Genomic DNA, 21,803 nt, shown 5'->3' with positions numbered 1-21,803 from the left:
TCTGATGTGGATCTCACTAACTCCACAGTCAGTGATGGACTCCTGAAAAAGGTAAAAAATATGTATGTGTGCACATTTGAAAAAGAGAAAATTGACCCAGAAGTAAAAACTGGAGTGACGGAGAAAAAGAGTTGTGTAGTTTGTGACACAGGTGTTTGCCCACAGTTGGAGACGGACCTGACACTTCAGAGGGTGACTGATTTCAGTCTCAGCTGGCGAGGTGACCAAAGTGGACTTGTCTTCCAACGACATGAGCGGCTGGAGGTCGCTGAGGAGACGGGTGAGTGCGGCCTCTCAGTCTTAAAAGGGATGGTCGACACCATCTTCACCCAGCTAGTGTTTCACTGTCAGCAGACATCAGCTGACTTTGTTGTGATAAAACAAGTGGAGAAAAGAGAAAACCCACTGACTCAATAACACTGTGACAACATTTTGGGTCAAGATGAATTGGCTTATTAACTTTCTTGCCAAGAATTAGATGAGAAGATCTGATCCACTCATGACTGGAACCGAAGGGAAACAACTAGCCTGGCCTCCTGTCACCACCTCTAAAGCTCACATATTAACACAATATATCCTTTGTGTTTAATTCCAACAAAAATAAACAGTAAAAATTATAATATGTGATTTTATTAGAGGTTCTGAGTCAGTGAATTTCCCGGTCAGGTGCAGTTACATACCCATTTTTTTATGTAGCGTCCAGACATGAGACAAGTTTAAATCTTCTCTCCTACTCCTAAATATTCTTCTCCTTTTCATATGTGTCTCTGAATAGGAGACATGAAGTCAATATTTGGACAAAAGAAATGGCACTTTTTCATTTGGACCAATTTGAAATATTGCAGAACTTCTCTTGAGTATTGTGTTGAAATCCAACCAGCTATCACTTAAAAATAAAACTTCATTTTTTGTGCTTATTTAAAATAACATTCCAAAAACCTCTTTTTTTCTTTTTACAGGATGCTAATTGTTAAGCAGAGGTGCATCGTGTCAGTACAACTGTTTGGGTCAGTGTGAGTTGAATTGTACTGTTGATGAATTGACAGTAATTGAGAGTGACCATTTTAATACTGTATCTAGTGTCAGTGTATTTATAAACAGTGTACTTATGCCCTATTATGAGTGAGTGTTCCCTTGTTAAGTAAATCAGTTATATTATATTATTATATCTGACCTTCTTGCTCAAGATGAAGTTGTAATAAAAACCAAATCTTTCATGTTGGCAAATATGAGTTTATATAATTATCCCTGGTTTTAGTCCAGATGGTCAATCATAAGGGTAAGGCAGGATAATCAAGGTGGGTCTAAAGTCAAAATAAGCGGGTGAAAAAATGTAAATGTAAATTCCATGTAAATCACGAGAGGCACAATGAAAAAAAAACAAAAACAGGTAGAGACATTTACGGGAAACTCTGTTAAGATGCAGTAAACCACACCCACGTGTTACACCTCAGATAACTTTTGTTTTACTGTAACACAGAAATCATAAATGACAGTTTGTGAGAAATTCTCCTTTATCAATAAACAATGAAACCAGTGTTTCTACATGTCTTTCATTACTCTTATTCTCAGGGTTAATGATTATTTATACATTCTTTATCTTGGACACAGAGCTTGATCTCCCCTGTCCACATATATGACCAGCTGTGGTCATGTGACAAAAAACTACAGGGCCTTACAGGCTGGGATCATATCAGTGAGCTGGTAGCATTGTAATTTCATTGTTTGCTATATATTGCTTGGATATGTAAAGAAATGCTGTGTTTTGGGTTATTTCATAATTGACTGAACAGATTAACAGTGATTCTGTATTACATAAAGAAAGGCGGGTTTACAAAGTGACTGTTTACAGGAAATCATTTATTATCACTGACTGACCTTCAGGACTTAATGTTCATTTCTGTGTAAATGAAACTTGATAAGTGGCATCTTATCTGTCAACCAAGAGCTATTGAAGGTATTTCTACTCACACAAACAACAATACAGTTGTTGTAACAGCTATGCTGATCACTAAGGAGGAATGACAGCAAACACAATGAGATATAATGAGATATACACACCATATCCAAGACATAAGAATGTGCAGCATGCAGAAGGCGTGGCTCCAAGCTGTTTATAAATAACATCTTCAGCATCTTTAGTCATCCACACACCTGCTGGGACTCTAACAGGTAAGAAGATTTCATTGACATTAGTTATTAAATTTACAGTGTTTTCTTCTGATTCTGAATCTGATCATGATTTAAGGAATATTTGGTCCTGTAAGAATATGTGCCGTTATCTTACTGGAGCTTGCAATTTTCAAGGTTTTCCTCTTTTTTCTCAACTAAATTGTAACTAATAATAACTACAATATAATTATGGTAGAGATACAAAAATATCTGTTCCCATTAATGATTACATATTATAGAATGATAAAAGAAGGATGTATTGGTAATTGGAAGGATTAAACGATTAATTTGTGCTCTGTTGTTATCATCTGTAGGTGCTGCACTACCTTTTACAAACAGAACCGAAGAGAAAAAACAAACCTGCATCATCCTCATTTTCAAGTCCAAGCTTATCGCCATGGAACATTACGTTAGACGCACATTACATCCATATTCTGATATGTTCTGGAATGGGATTATTAGGATTATTAACCAGTATGTGAGAGATAACCCAAAATCTCCCAAAACTCAACTGTTCTCTTTACTAGCACTGCTTAAGGTGTATGTGCCTGAGTCCTACCTCCTGATGCCTGAGTGTCAACGGATCCTTGGACCACCTGATTTCATCTATGGAGGCCCCCCCTTTCAAAAGAGAATGGAACCTTTTTCTGTCTTAATTACAACATCCAATCGATGCCGTGTACGCATGATTGACCTAACACTTGCACAGAGAGCTGTGGAGCTACTAGCTTCCTTAAGGATTTACAGGAGTGCTACATTGAGGAAATTTATGTGCTTACTTTGTGGAGATCAGGCCCAAGAATATGTCATGAACTTCATCAAAGATTTGCTGACAAAGAGGGAGATGGGAGAGAAAGGTAAAGAGAAGTTCTCAAGGTTGATTGAAGATATAGTGAAGAATGAGGATTTTAAATATGCTGTCTCTGTCTTGACAGTGGCATCAGATAAATTCAGTCAGATATTCATTTTCCCCCAAACTCTTTCCCGTCTCTATTACATTAAAAAATGGACCCCTGACTATGAAAGAGCTGAAGAATGGGCAAAGAGAGCCATTCAAAGAGCTCCACGTAATTCTTATGTAGCTGACACTCTTGGGCCAGATTTATAAGAACCGTTTGAGGAAAGCCAATCTAACAACGAGGACATCTTAAACATGGCAGAAAAAGGCCTTCGAAGCATTTAAAGATGTGGAGGTAAAAGCTGAGAGAGAAGTGGACCCAGAGATGAGGGACATAGCAGGTATTGAAGACACTTTCAAAGTCCTTCAACAACAGAGGCTTTTTTGGCTTCATTCAAGTGGCAAAGATAGTCTTTGAGAAACTCTCTGAACAGCAACGCACGAGTTTGGTCCAAAACAAAAAATGGAAGTTGAAGACAAGTTTGACTTTTTTGAGTGGTACCTAACCTACTCCAGGCCTGACATGGAAACTTTAGAGCCAGATTACTTCTGGCAGGGATGTTGCAGTTTGTTACAACTACTACACAACAGAATACAGCAGCTGAATCCACCAGCTTCCCAGGCCTTCTTGACTGTCTGAATCATGGCCTTTTCACATCAAGAGGAAAACGTGCTGGGTTTGAGGAGGATGAGAAAACTGTTTCTGATTTAGAGGAAATCCAAGATCTTTTGAAAACCACCTATGAAGAAAACACTGATGATGTCAACGTAGCAGAGAGGTACATCCTCTCCAACATCATCCTGAGCAACAGGACGCCTGATTCTCCTCAGCTGACCCCGGTGAATGAACTCCAAAGAATAACTCACAGATTCTTGGGCTCTCCAGAGGGCCACAGAAGCCCTGAGTTTTACCTTTTGGTTCTGCTGTTGTTTTGGCCTGAGGAACAGCCTCAGGTGGTGCAAGAAGAGGATGATGAAAAGGTGGAACAAGAGGCCACAGGAGATGATGGGTCAGAAGAAAAAACCTGGGAGGATGAGGACAGTAATGAGGTATCAGAAACAGAAGGAGAGCCTGCACAACTGCCTCATGACCTGCAACAGTATGTCACTTTCATGGAGAGAGCATATGACAGAGGCAGTTATGCCAAGTACCTTCGTGGCCGTTACCTTTTGCCTCTGTTTTTTCTGGGAAAGGGCTCTGGACTGAGCAAATGGATTCACAAATCAAAGCTGGATGCAATTGTGGAAAAAATGGTGGATGCTGAGCAGCCTCAAAGTAATAAAGATAAAGTAATGTGGATCAAAAATATGTGGATCAGTGGGAAAGTGTGGCAAATACCAGAAATCCAAGAGATCCTTCTCCCGGTCAGGGTAGAGCCCTGCCACACTTCCATCATGTCACAGGAGCATGAAGAAATGTTTGTTTGTGTTGGAGGGAAGAAAATAAAAGCTTCAGTAAAGGATGAACCTTCAGTGCTGAGCCCCATTCGTTTCTATCTTGGCTTCACCATTCGGGGTCCTGTCCTCTTCAAAGTTCCTCACATGTCTGGACAGTGACTGACAGTGAACACTGTGGTACTGTAAGAAACAGGCAACGAACATTAGCTTGACATTGATTTGAACCAGAGTGGTGGATCACCAACAGATCACCGTTGCCATCCCTAGACCATGGCTCGAGTGTTGTTAAATATAAATGCTTTTGGAACAGAGAAATATATAAAATCACAAAAAATATCTGTAAGTTAAATAATAATAAATAATCTGTAAGTCTTTTTAAGTTATTTTTTTACACTGTATGACTCAGAGGGAAAGTCAAATGGTGTCTTGAATCAACTGTATGGTCATTTTTGAAGTTGTAGTAGATGGTGGTGGTGTATAGTCAAACCTTCCACAAATTATTTTTATTTATTCTGCATTATCCATTTCTGTGTTGGTAGATGAGTTCATAATAATTTGCTTTCAGTGTCATTTTTACATGTTTTAACATATTTATCTATTAATTTTTTTTAATGTGGCTGATAATATTGTAGCTTTGGCTTCAAACATTAACCAAACTGTATTCTTGCTTTAGTTGTAATGAGTGGAAATACTCAGCTGAAAAAGTTGAATTAATATGAACATTAGGGCTGAATGAAGAAAATAACAAGCATTATTTTTTTTTCCTGATACTTTTTTATTTGTTTTAATTTTTACTTTTTAAAATACAGCCCTCTTATATGTATTTTTATGATATGAGTTTTATGATATTTTATGAGGTGTTGGTTGTATTCTTAGAGCTTGGATGTATAATGTATGCGTATGTTGAATAATAATTTGTAAAAATGTAATTGAAGGTAATGTATGCAGTTTCTTTGACAATAAATTCAAACCTGCAGTGGCATCCTTTGCTGTCTCTGTGTTTTTGAGGAGCGTAACTACAGCTGAAGTGAAATGTAATTAAATAAATAATAAGCAAAATATGACTTACTGACATTTGTGATTTTATGTAGCTACCTCTTCCTTTGCCAACAGGTGTTAAAGGATGTATTGTGTTGCTAAAGTAGTGAGCATGAGTGTAATAATGAATAATAATAAAATAATAAAAGTGAATTAATCAGTGAAATTAAGCCTAAATTTCACCAAAACATCATACAAAACAGATTAAAAAGCAATATTATATTGAACATTTTTTAAGTTTTAATTAATGTCATTCTAATATTCATTTATTACAATAATTAGAATTATATTATAATGATATATAACCAAATACTAGAGACTGTGACAACATCATGTGCCCTCAGTGGACAAGCGTTTACAGTGAGTACAGTATAACATCAAGGATTTCCGAGGATCCGTGAAGGGATCATTTTCTCCGCATCAACCTGCCAGCTTCAGCTAACCGTCCGCTCGTCTGTCGCACAGGTGAGCGTCGGCTCGTCCTTGTGTGTCAAATGCCGAAAAGTCCAGATGAGGAACTAAGTCCCTGATGACTGGAATAGGTCCCGGGACTCCTAAAGCAGCCGGGACTGTTTGCGGACGCCGTGGGAACGGAAAAAAAAAGAGGCAGTCCCGAGCTAACCGGTCGTAACGTTTACATGTTAGCCTCAGCACGACAGGTGCACCGCGGCGTCGAGCTCTGAGACTTCAGCCTCGTCTTGTTTTGATACAAACAGTTTTAACAGCTCTGGATTTTTAACGGTTCAGCTTTGTACAAAGACAACATATACGTGGTTATATTATCATCAAGGTAAGCAGCGTTAACAGCCTGTCTGTGTGTTTGACTGTCGTGTTTTGTTTTAGCTCATCACTGCCCTGGGAGATTAGTGAAGCTAACACAGTGGAGTAATTGTCGGTTGACCCTTGAACCTGCAGTAAGTGCAGCCATTTAGAGGAACGTAATAAATACGGTTAACATTTTATCCAAGAGATAACCGTTGTCACAGCAGGTTTACAGGCCTTTTTTTCAGGTGGAAGACTGGAAACCACTGCTGACTGACTGGGACACCACTTTTTGTCTCGTGTAAACAACACAGAGCAGATTGGCAGGTTTCTGGGTCATACTGGGGTCAGTACAGACTGCTCACAACAAACAGGGCAAAATGACCTTGTGTGGGAAGCTGTCACAAGGCCCCGAAGCTACAAAAGGTTTTACTTTCTTTTTTACCCCTTACTGAAACTTATACACGAAGGAAGTGGTAATGACACTGTGACTGAGTCTGAAAACCAGTCCTGTGCTCAGCAGATAGTTGAAATAACTCAGTTACAGGTGGTGATACACACCTGCCAATGTAATTATTTTTTCTATAAATTAACACAAATTGTGAATAATGGCACGTATAATTCCCTAAAGCCCAAGGAGATGCATTTAGGTTGTAGTTAGGTTTAGGTTTGTCCTAAACTCAAAGATGTTCAGTTTACAGTCATATCTGATAGAGAAAAGCAGGAAACCCTGCATGTTTCAGAGGCTGGGCCCAGCAATGTTTTGGTGTTTTTACTTTAAAGACAAAAAAAGATTGAAACAGTGAATTGATTAATTGAACTCTGCTACTTTTCTGTTGATTGTGAAGTCAAGTTATCAACTCATGTTACAGCTGTAATCACATAAATGAAGAGGACTGCAGGAGGACTGAATTTTGTGGTCAGTTAATCCACTAGTTATGAAGTGAAAACAAATTGCCAACTATTTTGATAATCAAATATTCCTCTGGAACAAATACAGAACATTTTCTTTGTTTTCAGCTTCTCAAATGTGAAGGTTTGCTTCTTTCCTCCATCTTATCTTCCATCCACTTCCTCATCCCCCTTTTCCCACTTTTATTCATCCTCACTTTCTCATCACTTCTTTCATCTCTCCCATTTGTCTCCAGCTCATCTCACCGGCCTCTCAGCCTGAACACTGACATGGCTGCGGCCCACTCAGAGTCCAGCGTCCTGCAGGAGGAGCTTACCTGCCCCGTGTGTCTGGACTTGTACCGTGACCCCCACTTGCTTCCTTGCGGACACAACTTCTGCAAGACCTGCCTCGATCACTTAAAGCGCCAAGCAGGAGCGAGGTCGCCTCCGCTGCCCAGAGTGCCGCGACAGCCACCGGTGTGGCACCAACTTTCAGAAGAACTTCAAACTAGCCAATATTGCTGATGACTATCGTCACCGGCGCAGAGCCGTCAGTGCAGCTGCTACAGCTTTAAAATCCAGAGAATCGCTGTCGTCTTCCCTGGCAGCGCAGCCGGTCAGGAGTGTTGCTGTTCCCTGTGATTACTGCCCCTCAGTCGCCGCCGAGGCCTCAGGCATCAGTACTGCCGGGAACAGGATCGTCTGCTGCTTCTGTTTCTCAGGAAGGAGGTGATAAGCAGGAAGCTGCTGCTGCTGCTGCTGCTGCTCCTGCCAGTGTAGCTGTGCCAATGTTTGCGGTCAAGACGTGCCTGAAGTGTGAGGTGTCCATGTGCCAGGAGCACGTGAAGCCACATCTGGAGCTACCGGCTTTCTGTGAGCATCCACTGACAGATCCGATAAACGACTTCTGGAAGAGGAAGTGTTTAGAGCATGATGAGATATACAGGTAGGAGGCAGATATACAGGTGTTACTGTTAGTATTTCATCTAGAAGTCAGATTCTGTTTTTCTTGATGAAACAAGGTTTTGATTGAGGGTTTTTCCATTACATATACACAACTCCAGATACTACTGCATGGATGACAAGATGTGTGTGTGCAACGCCTGCACCATAGAAGGAGAGCACTCTGGACACACAATGAAGACCCTGAAGAACACAATGAAAGATCTCAAGGTACATCTACCATCACGGTCTCTACATGGCCTATATTATCATGTGAAAGCAGCGAGGAAAGCGTGAGTGTAGACTGTTCTGTCCTACTAAATTTAAAGACCTGGTTTCTGTTTTTGAACCTCATCCACATCCTTAAATCTGTGTCACCTCTGTAGCTGAATTATTATGGTGAAATGAGTTCACTGACACTAAATATTGTCTGAAACAAACATGTTGGAGCTCAGGGCTTGAGAGTTTCGCTGCCCTCCTCCATCCAGTTTAACTGTCTTTTCATTGTTTGGCTCACACAAAGTCCTGTGATGAGTCTGGAATCCTAATGAATGAATATTGTCAGTTGTTGTAGTGTGTGAATGGATGGCAGAGTCACATGACGTTGAGGTCTTTATACGAGAGAGTTAAACCCACTTCCTGTGCTTCCATTCTCCAGGCTTCCAGTTTGTTGCTGTGGATATTCTTGAATTCAACATGTTGCATTAATGACATCAGGGAGAATCAGCCAATAACCAGTGTCCTTGTCAGTCGGTCTTATTTAATATTCGATTTTAGGTTAAATTCTTCAGCTGTGTTTCCCTGTGTTGGCAGCCAGATGGACCTAAAGAATAAATGTCTGGTGGAAAAGACAAACCACAACCACAGACAGAGTTTCTAGAGTTTAGCTGATGACTTGATCCTGGTGATTTACAGCTAAATACTGACACATTTTTAGGACATTATGAGGCAGGTTTCCAGGAAATAATGTGGGCAATACGGGAGCTGTAAAATAAAGCAGTATCAACTTACTTCACAGGGATTTTAGCATTTAGTTAAAGGGAACAAAGCCAATTTTGAGATTTATCAATCTCTAGAACTGCAACAGTGGCAGCTCTTGTACAGGATATGGGGCTCTGTCACAACTCTGTTTCATCACTTCACATTTTGGACATGTTCAGAGAGAGGAGATGAAAAAACAAATCAGAGCTGAGATCAGCCAGAATCGTCTAGTGAGGAACTGAAGTATCGTTTCTTTATGAAATAACATAGTGATAAGAATGTTAGCTCTCTACTGTTACTGCTGTATAAAATGTCGCAATTGTAAGCAGCACTTAAGCAAGTGTTTGTAATTGTACAGTAGTGATCAGTGACTCTCTGATGTGTTTTTCACTGAGCCTGTGTCTCCTCATGTTTCACCAGGGAACGCTGGATAAGCAGCTCTACAGGGTTGACAGGAAATACAGCATGGCTGAGAAAAAACTCCAGGAGCAGAAGGAGAAGGAGAGACAGAATAAGGTAAAAATGACACAAATGACACAACAGGTCAGTATTTGACCATTTGTGATATCAGCTGAAACTCGTCCTGATGATGCTCATCCCCTTTTCCTCCTCATCGCTTCCCTCACGTAGAAGTTCATGGACGACTCTGAGGCGTGCTTCAACAGGCTGGAAGAAGACATGAAGGCCAAAGTGCTCAGCTTCATCATCAGACTGCGAGAGTGCACACGCACTCACTGTGACACCAACGGGCCGGCGATTCAGAAGAACATCTTCAGGATCTGCCAGGATCAGGCCCGTCTCCAGGAGGTCCGCTGCGGCATCGAGAGCCTCATGCAGGAAAACGATCCTTTCCGCTTCATCGAGGTGAGACGCATGGCTTCATGTTCAGCAGTACTGGAACTTTTAATGATACATAAATACACCATAATAACAAAAATATAATTTGAAGTTGACATTTTAATAGATTCCCTCAACTATTTTTATGGTTTGAAAAACCAAACATCTGCTTTTGTCCCTTTTCTCAGGCGTACAAGACAACAGGAAAACAGTAAGTACTGCTTTTAGATTTACAGTATTTAGGGCTCAAACTGACAATTATTATGATTGTTCATCATGTTGCAGATTATTTTCTTGATTGATTATTTAATTGTTTTGTCCATAAAACAATTTGTTCTGTTTGACCTTCATTTATTCATCGACTAATCATTTTATCTCTGTTTATTATGATGTGAATGGATGAAAATAGGAAAATAATTTAAATGTGTCTTGAAATTTGGAATCCAATCAAAAAAAGTCCTTCTCCAAGGTCTGTGTTTGTGTGTGTTTTAGGTGCCGTAGGCAGCTAAGGAAAAACATGTTCTACCCAGAATACGTCGACATGGAGACAGAGGTCCTCGTAGCAATAATGGAAGAAGAAATGAAAAAATTCCTTGATGAGGAACTGCCAGGTCACATTCTTACTGCCATTAATTCCCTGTGTAAGGAATTTTCTCTCATCCAATCACCTTAAAATCAAAAATGATTAGCTTCACTCTAAGGCTACCTGATAAAATAGTTTAATTTCAGTACTGATTGTCACTACGACTACGAATTGACACGAATCAGAAACACATATTTAAATATTTTGTCCACCTGTTAGTTCATCTTTCAGATCTCGAGGAGGAGGAAGAGGAGAACGAGGAAGAGGCTGCAGAGGAGGACGATGACGACGACTTCGACGACAGCAGCGAGGGAGAAATGAGGAGCGAGGGGGAGGAGGAGGAAGACGAGGAGGAGGAAGACGACGAGGACGGACGTGACCCGAGCGAGCTGGGCGACGATCCTTACAGCCCAGGGGAGGAGGAGGAAGAGGAACGGAGCGAGGAGGAAGAAGAAGACGACGACGACGATGACGAAGAGGACGAGGAAGAGAGAGGGGTTTAACTGAGGACGTTATTCGTTTACATACTTTTTTACACCTTTTGAAGCACTTTGAATTTGATCCTTAACTGTGGATGAGTGCAACAGATCTCTTGTCTCTTGTAGTGTTGCACCCATCGTCTCTCTGAATGTCCCACATACAGAACAGGACTCGAGCAGCTGCCATATTTTGCCTCAAACACACATACTGGATGATAACAGAGCTTTGATTCAGCTCGAAATAAAACGGAACTGTGTACGGAGAATCTGCCAGTGTGAATCTCATGCTAAACCTGTGTTGCATACTGCTGGACTAAGTTAAAGTGCTTCATGTTAGAAGACATTTACTGTATATGTACACATGTGAATGCAATTGTATTAATGACAGAATGTGGCTGGAAGGACTCAAGCACTGAAATAGGAAAAAACCCCTGCACGTCTGTGATTCCAGATTTTCAACCACTTTGGTAAAAATGTGACATTTGACTTTATATATTTCATTTAATTAGTTTTGAAAACTTACCTGAATTTTTTGATAGAACAGGCACTAGGCAGAGAGGGATATATACATAGATACAAAACGGTCTGAAATCCTTGAGTTTCCATCACCATAGAAAGCCTTTCAATCAGTATCCTTGTAAACACGCCAGAGTTTTGACCTGAGAGACATAAGATTAAGCAGATACATCAGGCCAGTAACAGTCTACATGAATGAGTCCTGTGTGTATGGATTGATGTGATTGTTTCATTCATGCTAGAGTTGAACATTGCAAAGCCAAAGAGTGAGGATGCGCGTGTGCATGGGCTCTTTGACAAGTTTATTTTTTGCTTGGCATGATGTTAGATAAAGAAATGCAGTGTGGTAATAACAGTTTACATAGGCTACAGGATGACCTTGCTTGTCATAACTCATAGTGCTTTAAAAGCAGTTAATGCATTGTTAGTAAAAATGTTACATATTCCTATGCACTCTTCATACATTATTCTTAAAATATCAGTTTCAGGTGATGTGAAATTTTGCACTTTACTAGAAAAAAAATTGCTACGTTAGGCCTGAAATATTTGAATGTTGAAAGCTGATTTTTATTTTGATACGAGTGATTTTTGTGAGGGGCCAAACTAAAACAATTACTAAATAAATATAAAGCCTGTTGAAATGTGCACAGTGGTCTCCTTGTATTTTACGACAGTTTAGAAATAGAGAAATAGAGTCATTTGCAATTTGCATTTTGTTTCAAACTATTTATTGGAATCCCTGAAAATATCAGATGCAGGTGGTGATTCAGAGGTCTGGAGTCAAGCTAGAAAAGCAAAATTAAAAATTAAACGGCTCAAACTTTAGCATTACAATAGCTTAAAAAACAAAATTAACAAGGTGCTTTTATGCAGGGAAAATCAAAACATTTCAAGATTACGCACTGAGATAGAAATACAATAATAGAAAATTACATCATTAATTAATGAACTTTTATATCTAAAGATACATTTTAAGAAGTGATTTGCCATTTCATTAACACAAACTTTTAACTTTAACGCACAGAAATACTCGTCGTAGCTGAATGTGCCTCCTGTCCCCGGAACCTTTGTTCAGACGCATTTGCTCGACGGTTATAATAACGCACGGACTGGTTTCCGGTAAGCGCTTCCGGAGTCAGTAGCATCTGCAGTCGGTGCATGTGTTTTGGATGTGTATTAAGGTTACATGTAGATAAGTCGCTGATATAAACCACAACACACAAAACAGTGTGTGTGTGATTTGGTTAGATACAAACAAAGAGGTTGAGCCATGAATTCTCTCTTTCGAAAGGTAAAGAGTTTTTCTTCTCTCCGCTAAATGTTTACATTTTTCACAGAGGTCATACAGCAGCGATTAAAATGAGTCGTAATTTAAGTCATTTTAGGCCTTTGTCGCAGCTTATCACAACATTATCTGTGTGTTTAATAGTTTCAGGTTGAACAGCAGCTAACGGAAGGTTATTTTCATAATGTTTTTGATTAATCACGCTGATCAGATGTTGCTCCAACCTAACGTGATGTCTCAGTTAGCTAGCCAATCACTGATTACTTTGGTTCGGCCTGTAAAACATCACAAACCGCTGCAATTTTCAACCAAATCCATGTTGTAATACTGACACTTAATGTTATCCTGTTTTGTCCAGTTTCAGGTGCCTCTTATACGGCAGGTGTTTGCATTAAATCAAGCACTCACACCATGCCGGTGAGTTTTTGCTTTGTTTTTTTATTCTTATATATTTTGGTAGATTAATTGAAGTCTTTATTTGTAAGGATGTGATCATTGTAGTCCCTCATTACAGCTACCATAGAATCCCAGGTTAATAAGTGAACTTTTTAAATCTGAAGCTTGAGATTTTTTTACACCTTTGGGTTTTTGGACATCTTTTCTGTTGATCATGGTAACATTTTATGCCACAAAGTAGCTGCTGAGATTTGGAAAGATTAGCGACGTTGCTGCAATCAGACGGTCAAACAGGTTTGCAATATGCATCCTCTCTTTCTCACTAATACTTTTATGGTTGTGTTTAAAGGGCCACACCGTCCATCCAGAATCCTGTATGGGGTAAGTAGTTAAAAACACCTGAGAATAAAACACCTGTCCTTTGCATGCAAATTACAGGCAAACTCTTGCATGTTAAATTTAAAATTCTCAGATGTGTGGCACATGTTTACAGAGTATTTTACCTATTTGGACAATTGTTCCCATCAGCTACAGCTTCTGTGAACGAAAGACAACACCGCGACATGCCGACCCATAAGATCGGGAGCTGGAGATTCCTTTTCAGAAAGAGAGTGGTAAGATTCTGAGACTAGATTATACTGTGTGTTGAGAAAAACATCAGTTACCTCTGCTGCCAATCCTAAAAATGTGGAAATTATGAGAAACCCATAGATAATAGCAACATAAAGTATTAAGCGCTCTCTCAAAGATTCCTCTTTTAAGATTTGAGACTACAGTAATTCTGTAATGCTACAGTATGTCTAACGTGTTTCATGCTCACTGTGTTTTCAGCACAGAAAAAAGAAAGACAGGTATAAGATGAGACCAGTCTGTCCAGCATCAACTACAGCGTACGGGACTCTGAACGTGATGGTGTCGGGTCACGACATGACGGTGGTGGAACGCTACACTGAGTACATCCACAACCTGTGCAACCGGCTCAGCATCAGGGTGTCACTGTGGTGAGGATGTTTAGAAAGACACAACAACGTTTCAGTTCTCAGATCTTTGTCATCAGCTGTATACAATAAGATAATTCTGATACATTGTCTTGTTTTTATCATTGCTTCTCACATGCAGCTATGCTTTGCCAACCAAGACCACAGAGATCATGCTAATGCAAGAGCAGGGCACCAAGATGTACGTCGACTCTATCCTAAAGACTCACGAGCGAGTCGTCCAGGTAAAACTGTGTCTTTTACAGGTCTCCTTTTAAATAAAGCTTTGGTAGTTTTCCTGAGGAATATTTAACCTGACTTTTGAACAATGTTATTAATCTGTTTTTCCAGTTGAGGAAACTGGACACCACACTTTGTCCCGTCTTCATGGAGGTTATTTTAAAGAATCAACCAGAGGGAGTTCAACTTTCTGTAAAGGAGGTGAGTTAATATGAAGACAACCACTTTATTATGTATGAGCGTCTGTCTGTCTGATACTGATACAAATTTGGCATAAAAGTTCACTTGGACTCAGAAATAAGGTGATTATATTTTGGTGGTCAAAAGTTTAAGGTCACTGTGACCACACAAAACATGTTTCTGACCAAGAATTCACACACCAGTTTCCTGGATATTGTATAACGTTGTTTTTTTCAGGCGTCTAAGTCTTTTTAACTGATCTACAGTTCAGTATTACTCTTAAACTTACTGGGCCTGATTCTGGCGGTGTAAGCTGCTGACTGTCACTCAGTTAAAGCTTTATTTTGCAACTATCTCCTGCTAACTAACACAAATCTACATTTAAGTCACAATTTCATCTCAAACATATTTATTTAATTTTTCTGTTGAAACTTTGTTAGAATTAAGAATATTCTGCAAGTAAATAGGAAAGTCATTTTATGAAAATGTGTTTTAAGTTTAATCTCCTCACCTCTCCTCTCCCTCTCTTCCCCTCAGCACACAGAGGCTCATTACAAAGCACGGTTCAAGGCACGTCCAGAGCTGGAGGAGCTGATGGCGAAAATAAACCAATAAGACCTGTGACATTCTCGAGTTTGACCTTCCTGATTTCCACAACTGCACACGACATGGATGTTACATGTCGTTAACGAGTAATATCTGTTTTTGTTTATTTATTCCCTGGCGTTCCTCAGTTGAATGCTGTTAGGATGATCATTTGCATTGAAATACCTGTGCACATTTACATTTGACTTTTTGTGTGACCTCTGGAAAATAAAACCCATCCTGTTCTTTTCCAAGTTAAGATACTGTTATGATTAATGTTTCAGTTTTGTTTTTGTTTTTTTGTGTTTTAAAAATTACAAATACACGTTTCTACTCTAAATGCTTTTTAGATTTTGTGTAGTCAAAGTCAAAGTACAGCAATTATCAGGCATAACATTATGCATATTTAAAGTAAATCATAGTTTCCACAACCATAACCGTAAATATTATTCATACAGCACAATAATCGTACACGTCTGTATAGCTTTTATCTGCTTAACTGTACAAGCTCACTTTTTACATCAAGATCCATACATGCTGCTGGAGAAAAGGGTGAAATTGTGAAAAAATCTTGCAATATTAAGGAAAGCAGAAGAAAACAAACCTGGATCTGGCCGTTGAACCGAATCAGCCACAGAATTGAACCCCTTGACCCCCCTCTTACAATACATCTCCGTCTTTACGTGGATGTATTTCAAGACCAATAGAGGCGGTTGCTAGGCGGACCAGAATCGACCGGACAATCAGCGTTTTTCTGCCAACGTAAGCTGACGTATGTCGTCACTGCTCGCGACGTGTCCCCTCATTGGCCACGAGCTTCTGGGAGGAGCGCAGAGGCGGAAAACAAATTTAAACCATGTTTGAAGCAGTTGCTTCTGTTTGCCGGTACTGTGAGAAGACGTCGTCACCGAGGAGGTCTGGATGCTAAAACGAACTCGGGTCTGCTCTATCTTGGTTATTTTAAGTCAGTTTTTGGTGGATTATGATGTCGATGTGATCATTTTGTGTCTGTTTGGGGTGGTATTGCATCGTTTTGCGTCTCTAGCTGGCTGTTTTTGTCGAACAAATGGACGCTGAACACACCTTCGGCGCAAAGGTAAGGCAAACAGTTAGCGGCTAGCGTTAGCATTAACGTTATCCGAGAGCGTTAGTATCAGCGTTATCGTTAGCGTTAGCATTAGCATTAGCATTACCTTGTAATGATATCTTTGAATTCAATTTTCAGTCCTTTGTATCGCGTGGGTAAGATTGTGTTTGTGTGTTTCTGTGAATGAGGCTTCACTAACATGAGTTGTGGGCACCTAGCTGGCTGTTTTATATCTACTTACTTCTTTGTGGTTGTTTTGCGTAGTTTAACGTCTATTCCAGGTCATTTAACATTTCTTTGTGGTCGTTTTGTGTTTCAGTGTGGCAGTTAAGCATTTCATTGTGATCATTTTGCAACCCAGTTTTTTGCCTCTTCGAATTGTGTGTCTTTGTATCTTTGTGGTAGTCTGTTCATAGCCCTCCATTGATCCCTGTTGTGTATGTTATTGATTTGAATTTCTTTTTGTGGTGACTTTAGATTTTATTGAGCTCAGATTTGTGTTAAATACAAGCTTGGAAACTATATTTTATCTCTGTGCTCCTCCACAAGTTTTAAGACTCAAGAGTAGGTCATAATGTGTGGCCTGAAATTACTGTTAAAATTGCTTTTCTCTCTGAGATCAAGTCATATTCTAGTAACATAATTAATTTATTCACCTCAAATCTCAAGTGTTGACAAGCATTCGTGTTTAGTTTTCACTGTTGTGTTCTTCTACACTGTGTGGGTTTTTGTGGTAAAAAGTTTCCATTACTATTTTGCATTAGTTAATTGATGTTTCAAGTGTTGTACTTGTGTTTTCCAGGTTAACTGGTTCAGCTGCTGCAACCTGAGAAACACCAGCTCTCACCTTAAAAACCAAACAGGTGTGTGTCCTAAAGATTTACCCAGCCTGAAAAAATGTGTTGATGAGCTGAATTATTAATGGTAGTAACGGTGTTACTGCTAAAAGCCTTAGTGTTTAATTAGTTTAGTATAGAATTTAATAATAACTGATAACTTGTGTCTATATACAGGCAGAAAATAGTATTAGTTGTAATAAATTAATAAATAATAAAAACTCAAAATAGTTGTCAGTTTATTTTCTGCCTGTTAAAACCCTGCACAACTGTGTACTTCAGTGAAAGTTTTTATCATTTAGTTCACAGTAATATACACGATTCCTTCAGTGATTAGTTGACAATCAATATAGAAATTTAAGATGATCATTCTAGTGATTTTTTTCCCAAATATTTATTATTGATTCTGAAAGATGTGATGCTTTTCAGTAAGTATGGACGTTTGGAAAATCATCTGGTTCACCTTAATGTTAAATATTTATCTGTGTTTTCATGGTTAAACTGTTGATGAGGAATAGGTCATGATGCATTAATCATTTTCATTTGTATATTTCTTTCTTTATTTCCTCCAGGTGTCACCACTTCGTTCAAGATCAGAGTTTTTTGTACAATGAAGAAGTTCTTTGAGACCAGGACTGAGGCCTCCAGGTAAATCACAGCTTTACATCAACTGCCCAACACAGAGCACTGACATTAAATTATGGATCTTCAGTAATTGATCTTTAGTCTGAATAGTTTCATTTGTCACAAAAACCTCACTCATTATTAAAATGTATTTATTTACATAGTTCATGAATGTGCTGTTCAAAGAAAATGAAGAATTTAAACATCGGCTCTCTCCCCCTCCCCCCTGCCTCCTTCTCTCTCTGTCAATTTCTCTTTTCCTTGCTCACTCACTCAATTTCATCATGCTTTCTTTCTACCTCTGTCTCCCTTTCTCTCTCACACACTTTCTCTCCCATCCCTCTCTGTCTCATGTTCTCTTTTAAGCTCTCTCCCCTCTATTAGTCCGTTTCATTTTCTCTCTGTCTCCCTCTCTCCGTCTCTCTCTCTTTCTCCCCATGTCTCATTCTCTCCCTGTCTCTCTCTTTCTTTGTCTCTCACTCTTTCCCCCTCTCTCTGTCTTTCTCATTAGTACAGTGAATTATAAAAATATGAAGAATTTATTCAGTTCATTTTCACACTACAAACACTGTCATTTTGCTTGATTTTAGCTTCTATCAACTAAATTTAGTGTCAAATTTTAACGAACTTGGAAAAAACATCCACTGCTGTTGTGTGAATATCAGGAGCTGGTGGAGTCAGTTCTTCAATAAGAGCAGCTTCTTCTGTCTTTGTGTATAAAGCAAATTTAACTCTTGCACTAGTTCTGATTAGTCGAGAACCAGTCAGTCCACACAAAATAAATATAAAACCTTAAAAAATACATTTAAAACCTCAAATAAATATGCCTAAAAATAAGTATAAAAATAGTATAAAAATAAGTATAGAATCATTATAAAATACATTTCAAAAGGAATAGGTATAAAACATTTTTTAAAAACCTATAAAACAAGTTTGATAAATACGGTAACCTTGTAATATTCAAGCTTTTAAATATATATTTAATATATTTATATATTTAAAATGTTTAAAATTAGGTCTAAGAATTAAGCATGAAAAGTATAAAGCCATTAAAAATGTATTTAAACCCTTTAAAAAATGATTACTAGTATTCACCTTTTTTAAAAAAATTAGTTAAAACCCTTAAAAATATGTGTAAACAATAAGTTTAAAAGCTGTTAAAAGTATAGAAGTATGTATTAAAGTATAAAACCATATATATATATATATATATATGTTTAATAATAGGTCTGCAAAATGAAAACATGAGAATCATGACAGTTTTCTTTCAATGCAATAAAATGATTTATATAAATTTTAAAACAGAAATGCATCTCAAAAGTTTAGGAAGACACTCTTAATGATTTTATTCCAGACAACATTTAACAAATCACAGCAAAGATAATGAGTTATGAGCACATTTTCCAAAGATGAACATGTCTACTAAGCATCTTTGTGATCATTTAACTGCTTGTGATACAATTATTAATTGAATAGTTGTATTATAAGCAGTTGAATATTCTCATAGGTGTTTAAAGACATATTAGTCTTTGGAAAATGTGCCTCCTGTGACTACATTACTGATGGTACAGAAAAACAAGTGTTTTCACAGGACACCAAAAATGTTTACAGCAGTTAGATAGTAGAGGTCTATTATATAATTAATAGCTTATTAACACTTTGTTTTCTGTCGTCCACTTCAGGTCTTCAGCTGCTGTCATCTCCTCCTGCAGAGACAAGAACATATGTAAAAGCACAGAAACTGATCTCTATATCTATTTTTCATTACCAAAACTGTCCTCCATTATTTTTTTCACCCGTTTTTGACATTTTTTTTCACTGTTTTTTGTACTTTGCTATACTTTTTGACTTTGATTTTTGACATTTCTATTCCTTACTATACTAAAACAATTTTTGGTGGTTTTTGGCACCTTACTGTACTATGACATTTTTGACAGTTTAGTATTCTATGACAATTTTTGACATTTGTTGATGAATAATATATATTATGATATTTTTTGACAGTCTTTGATGCCGTATTTTACTATGGCAATTTTTCACATTTTTAACGTCTTACTATACTATGACATTTTTTGACCAATTTTGATGTCTTACTTTACTATGACATTTTTTAACCAATTTTGATGTCTTACTATACTATGACATTTTTGACCATTTTTCATGTCTTACTATATACTACATGGCTTTTTTTTTTTTTTTTTTTTTTTTTTTACCAATTTTGACGCCTTACTATACTATGACATTTTCTGACCATTTTCCACCTCTTACTATACTATGACATTTTCTGACCATTTTCCACCTCTTAATATACTATGACATTTTTTGACCAATTTTGTTGACTTACTGTATTATGACATTTTTTGACCACTTTTGATGTCTTGCTATACTATGACATTTTTTGACCGTTTTTCACCTCTTACTATACTATGACATTTTTTGACTAATTTTGACGCCTTACTATACTATGACATTTTCTGACCATTTTCCACCTCTTACTTTACTATGACATTTTTGACCATTTTTCATGTCTTACTATATACTACATGGCTTTTTTTTTTTTTTTTTTTACTAATTTTGACATCTTACTATACTATGACATTTTTTGATCGTTTTTCACGTCTATTACCGTGTACATAGTCCTTTTCATATTGTCTATCATTTTAATATTTTATCCTGTTTTGTTTTATGTCTTGTCTTGTTTATACCATGCCTTTTTCTATTTTTGCTGTTGGAATCCTGAGTTTATCTTAAATAAATACTTAAGAACACTGAATGTCTTGCAGGTCTGTTTATTATTTTGTGAAAGTGAATATTTGTAGCCAGAAGGTTAGGGTTAGGGTTACAACTTTTTGCCACTTTTAGCCAGGGGTTAGGGTTAGGGTTAGGGTTACAACTTTTAGCCAGAGGTTAGGGTTAGGGTTAGGGTTACAACTTTTAGCCAGATATTAGGATTAGGGTTAGGGTTACAACTTTTAGCAGAGATTAGGGTTAGGGTTAGGGTTACAACTTTTAGTCCAGAGATTAGGGTTAGGGTTAGGGTTAGGTAGGTTACAACTTTTAGCCAGAGATTAGGTTAGGGTTAGGGTTAGGGTTACAACTTTTAGCCAGAGGTTAGGGTTAGGGTTAGGGTTACAACTTTTAGCCAGAGATTAGGATTAGGGTTAGGGTTAGGGTTACAACTTTTAGCCAGAGGTTAGGGTTAGGGTTAGGGTTACAACTTTTAGCCAGAGATTAGGGTTAGGGTTAGGGTTAGGGTTACAACTTTTAGCCAGACGTTAGGGTTAGGGTTAGGGTTACAACTTTTAGCCAGACGTTAGGGTTAGGGTTAGGGGTTAGGGTTAGGGTTAGGGTTATGGCTTTTAGTAAAAGATTGATAGTTTTAGCCGCAATTATACATATTATTAATATAATATATAATTATTAATATTATACATATAGATACAAGTAGAGAGTAGTCAGCATTTTTATGATACTAAATTGAAAATAGAAAAACACTCAGAAGATAGAAAACTTTATTGATTCTGTTCTAGACAACATTAAACAAATCAAAGACAATGACACGTTTCACACATTTCATGTAGTGATGAACATACATGAAAATATGATTAAGTCTTACACATCTATAAACATTTTTAAGAACATTTAACTACTTCTGTTGTCCTCTTCAGGTAATGTGGTTCTCTCGTCCACCTGCAGAAACACATGGTCATCAGAAATTGTCCAAGGTTCAAATCCTGAAACTTCATTACACATATAAATAAAAAAGAAAAACAAAGTTTGAGAGACACTACGACATTTTCTGACAGTGACCACACTACCAGGTATACTATGACCTATGACTTTTTTTTTCATGATTTTTGACGCCATTACACTATACTATGACTTTTTTTCATGGTTTTTGACGTCTATACTATGACTTTTTTTCATGGACATTTTTTGACGTTTTTGACGCATACTATACTATGACTTTTTTTCATGATTTTTGACGCATTTATACTATGACATTTTTTTGACGCGTTTTTGACGCCATACTATACTATGACTTTTTTTTCATGATTTTTGACGCCATACTATACTATGACTTTTTTTTTTT

The 21,803-nt window shown here is 37.8% G+C and overlaps 3 protein-coding genes across 3 annotated transcripts; all 3 read left to right on the top strand.

Annotated features, from left to right (window-relative positions):
* Positions 1-2,090: 2,090 nt before the first annotated feature.
* On the top strand, positions 2,091-5,455 carry LOC108890722 (sterile alpha motif domain-containing protein 9-like). The gene is made up of 2 exons (XM_018687713.2): positions 2,091-2,172; positions 2,487-5,455. The coding sequence occupies exon 2, from the start codon at positions 3,629-3,631 to the stop codon at positions 4,625-4,627; it is 999 nt and encodes a 332-aa protein (XP_018543229.1). The 5' UTR covers positions 2,091-2,172; positions 2,487-3,628; the 3' UTR covers positions 4,628-5,455.
* Positions 5,456-5,912: 457 nt separating this feature from the next.
* On the top strand, positions 5,913-12,145 carry LOC108890760 (E3 ubiquitin/ISG15 ligase TRIM25-like). Its single transcript, XM_018687758.2, is given in 10 exon segments — positions 5,913-6,296; positions 7,417-7,594; positions 7,596-7,829; positions 7,903-8,108; positions 8,227-8,335; positions 9,506-9,601; positions 9,716-9,949; positions 10,111-10,133; positions 10,415-10,563; positions 10,725-12,145. Coding segments are annotated over 9 exon segments (1,479 nt in total). The 5' UTR covers positions 5,913-6,296; positions 7,417-7,450; the 3' UTR covers positions 11,009-12,145.
* A 454-nt stretch (positions 12,146-12,599) lies between these two features.
* LOC108890721 (39S ribosomal protein L48, mitochondrial) lies at positions 12,600-15,422 on the top strand. The gene is made up of 8 exons (XM_018687711.2): positions 12,600-12,791; positions 13,144-13,202; positions 13,531-13,562; positions 13,710-13,795; positions 14,013-14,182; positions 14,301-14,403; positions 14,510-14,599; positions 15,116-15,422. Exons 1-8 carry the CDS (start codon positions 12,771-12,773, stop codon positions 15,191-15,193), a joined length of 639 nt encoding a protein of 212 aa, XP_018543227.1. The 5' UTR covers positions 12,600-12,770; the 3' UTR covers positions 15,194-15,422.
* Positions 15,423-21,803: the final 6,381 nt, after the last annotated feature.

Source organism: Lates calcarifer, linkage group LG14, assembly GCF_001640805.2.
Source record: "Lates calcarifer isolate ASB-BC8 linkage group LG14, TLL_Latcal_v3, whole genome shotgun sequence".
Lineage (NCBI taxonomy): Eukaryota > Metazoa > Chordata > Actinopteri > Centropomidae > Lates > Lates calcarifer.
The sequence above is the reverse complement of the archived record's forward strand: the minus strand, read 5'-3'. Positions and strand labels throughout refer to the sequence as shown.